Here is a 2,405-nt window from a genome sequence, read left to right on the forward strand (position 1 = left end):
CCTGACGGCGGCGGAGCATCCTGGGGGTCCCCAGAAGCCCGCCCTGGACCCAGCGCTGCGCCCGAGATCCTGGGGAGCAGGGTTTCCGACGCGAATCCCTGGGGGACACCCCATTACTGCCCCAAGATACAGTCGCCCATGCACCAGCCCCTGGGGAGAGCCCCCGACGCTGCTCTTTGGATGCCGCCCCAGGCCAGTGCGGGAACACGGCGGTCCCCAGAGCCGGCAAGCGCTACTGTGCCCTGGACGCCCCCACCTGCGCCCCCGGAGCTGGTGGCCCTGTACCAGGTACGCACTGCAGCCCTGACCCCTGCGTGGCCCTTCGGGGGAGCCCTGGGTCCAGTGGGAAATGAGTGGGTGGGTAGTGTTCGCAGAGGAGTCCAACTTTCCAGATCCCAGGTATCTTTAATGGAAGGGAGGGTGGAAGGGATTCAAACCTCCTTGAGGGAACAGATGAAGGATGGCCCTTCACTTGCTCAGAGGCCAGGGTGAAAGCCTCGGCCAGGAGCTGCACTGTCAAGAAATTTTAAGCATTCCTTTAAGGGATCAGCGCTGCCCAAATAGATGGCCCTGGAGTTGGAACCGTCATGATTTCTGCAGGTTTCATCCATCCATTTACTTCTGAATGATTTGTTGTCTATAAAGGGTCATATTAATAACCAAAAGTTGCTGGATATGGTGACACACACCTGTAATCCCAGCCCTTGAGAGGCTGAGGCAGGGAGTATTGCAAGTTTAAACTCAACCTCGGCAATTTAGCAACTAATACTCTGTAAGAGTATTAAAAAGGGAGGGGGGCTAGGGATGTAGCTCACCACAAACCCTGGGTTTCATCCTTAGTATCATAAAAAACAAACAAAACCAAATAACCAGACTTTATTAAACACTTCCTGTCTGTCCCCCACTGTTCTTAGTACTTTGTATGTCTTCTTTCTGCTCTTCTAACAGCTCTGCAGAGTGGGCATTAGCAGCCCCACTTTACAGATGAGAAAACTGAGGTTTCCTGAGTTTGCCTAGCTACGAGTAGCAGCACTGGCGTCTGAGGATTGGCAGTGTACTTTAGAGCCTGGGCTGCTGACCACTTTGTTCCCTGCATCTGGGGCACCAGTGCTGTCCAGACCTCACCAGTCATGCGCCGGGATCACCCCACTCACAAACTCTTCTCTCCTGCAGGGGATCTCAGTGTCACCAGAGCCCTGTCTGTCACTGGGGAGCTCACCCCTCCGGTCCCACCCTTCATGCCAGAGACTCCAGCCTCAGACCCCATGGAGGTGCTGGGGCCACAGTGCTGAGCTGCTCCCCAGCTCAGAGGTCCAGGGATCTGGGCCCGCCTTCCAGCCTGGTGATGTGAGCTCTTCCCAGCCACCAGGCCTTCGGCTCAGCAGCTGCCCTGAACTTTGGCAAGAAGATTTGGAGGAGACCCAAATGGGCATCTTCTACTAATGGCCTTTCAGGCCCCCTTTTCAGCCTGAAGTAAGGCCCACCATGTGAACACTGGTTATATACTTCTTCAGGGGCTTTTTAAGCTTTCCTTTGCCAAAGTCCCTGTGCCTATCACAGAAAGTGGCAGGAACAGATAGTGTCTGTCCTCCCCGGCCACAGTGGGGCCCTCCACTGCCGGGAACTGCCTTGCAGAGACCTGTGCACTGCAGAGCACAGTCCAGGTTGCTCTGACCGAGGCAATGCTGGGCTGGGACTGGTGGGAAGGGTGTGGGAGCTAGGCCTGTGCCCTGCCTCTGGGTAACAGTTGGCCAGAATCCTGTATGTTAGATACTCTGTCATTCTTTAGAAAAACAAAAACACGCCTAGTGAAAATTTGGTTTGGTCTGTTTTCTTCTATCGATATAAATTTTTCTAGGTTTTCCTGGAAAGGGGGAACAAGTCCTGCTGCTCTTCCCCTTCTTGAATCCAAACCTGTTGTGGTTGACATGGTCCTTGCCTGTCCCAGTGTTTCCTGTGCCTGGGCTTTGGCTGCCATGTGTGCAGGGTGGCACAGGTGGCTGAGGGTTGTCACCCACACACCACCTCCACTCCTTCTGAGTTTTGCCTGCTGATCGTTGGGGGGCTTCACGTAGTTATGGACAAACAGCCCCAGACTGGGACCCCTTTGCTTGCCAGTGCCTTCATAGCTGTGTGACTTTCTTTTCAAAGGATGCTGTGACTGGCTTCCATATACTTGCTCCTGAGGCCTCCTTGGCTTACAGATGGCCTCCTCACTGTGTCGCTTGTGTCCCACCTCTTCTTGGAAGGGAACACTTCCTAGAGGGATCCCAATCCTACTGGGTTAGGGCCCACCCTAAGGACCTCATTTACTCTTATTACCTCTTTAAAGGATCTCCAAATTCAGCTGCATTCTGAAGTACTGGAGGTTAGGCCTTATATTAGCTTTTCATCTCTCTAACAAA

The 2,405-nt window shown here is 53.8% G+C and overlaps 1 protein-coding gene across 1 annotated transcript; it reads left to right on the forward strand.

Annotated features, from left to right (window-relative positions):
• Window positions 1-1,800, forward strand: Mesp2 (mesoderm posterior bHLH transcription factor 2; the record flags this gene model as incomplete). The annotated part of the gene is made up of 2 exons (XM_033761006.1): window positions 1-288; window positions 1,174-1,800. Coding segments are annotated over 2 exons (558 nt in total), but the record flags the coding sequence as incomplete, so codon positions are not given.
• Between the last annotated feature and the right edge of the window lie 605 nt (window positions 1,801-2,405).

This window comes from Fukomys damarensis, unplaced genomic scaffold, assembly GCF_012274545.1.
Source record: "Fukomys damarensis isolate Sample0158 unplaced genomic scaffold, DMR_v1.0_HiC HiC_scaffold_7, whole genome shotgun sequence".
Lineage (NCBI taxonomy): Eukaryota > Metazoa > Chordata > Mammalia > Rodentia > Bathyergidae > Fukomys > Fukomys damarensis.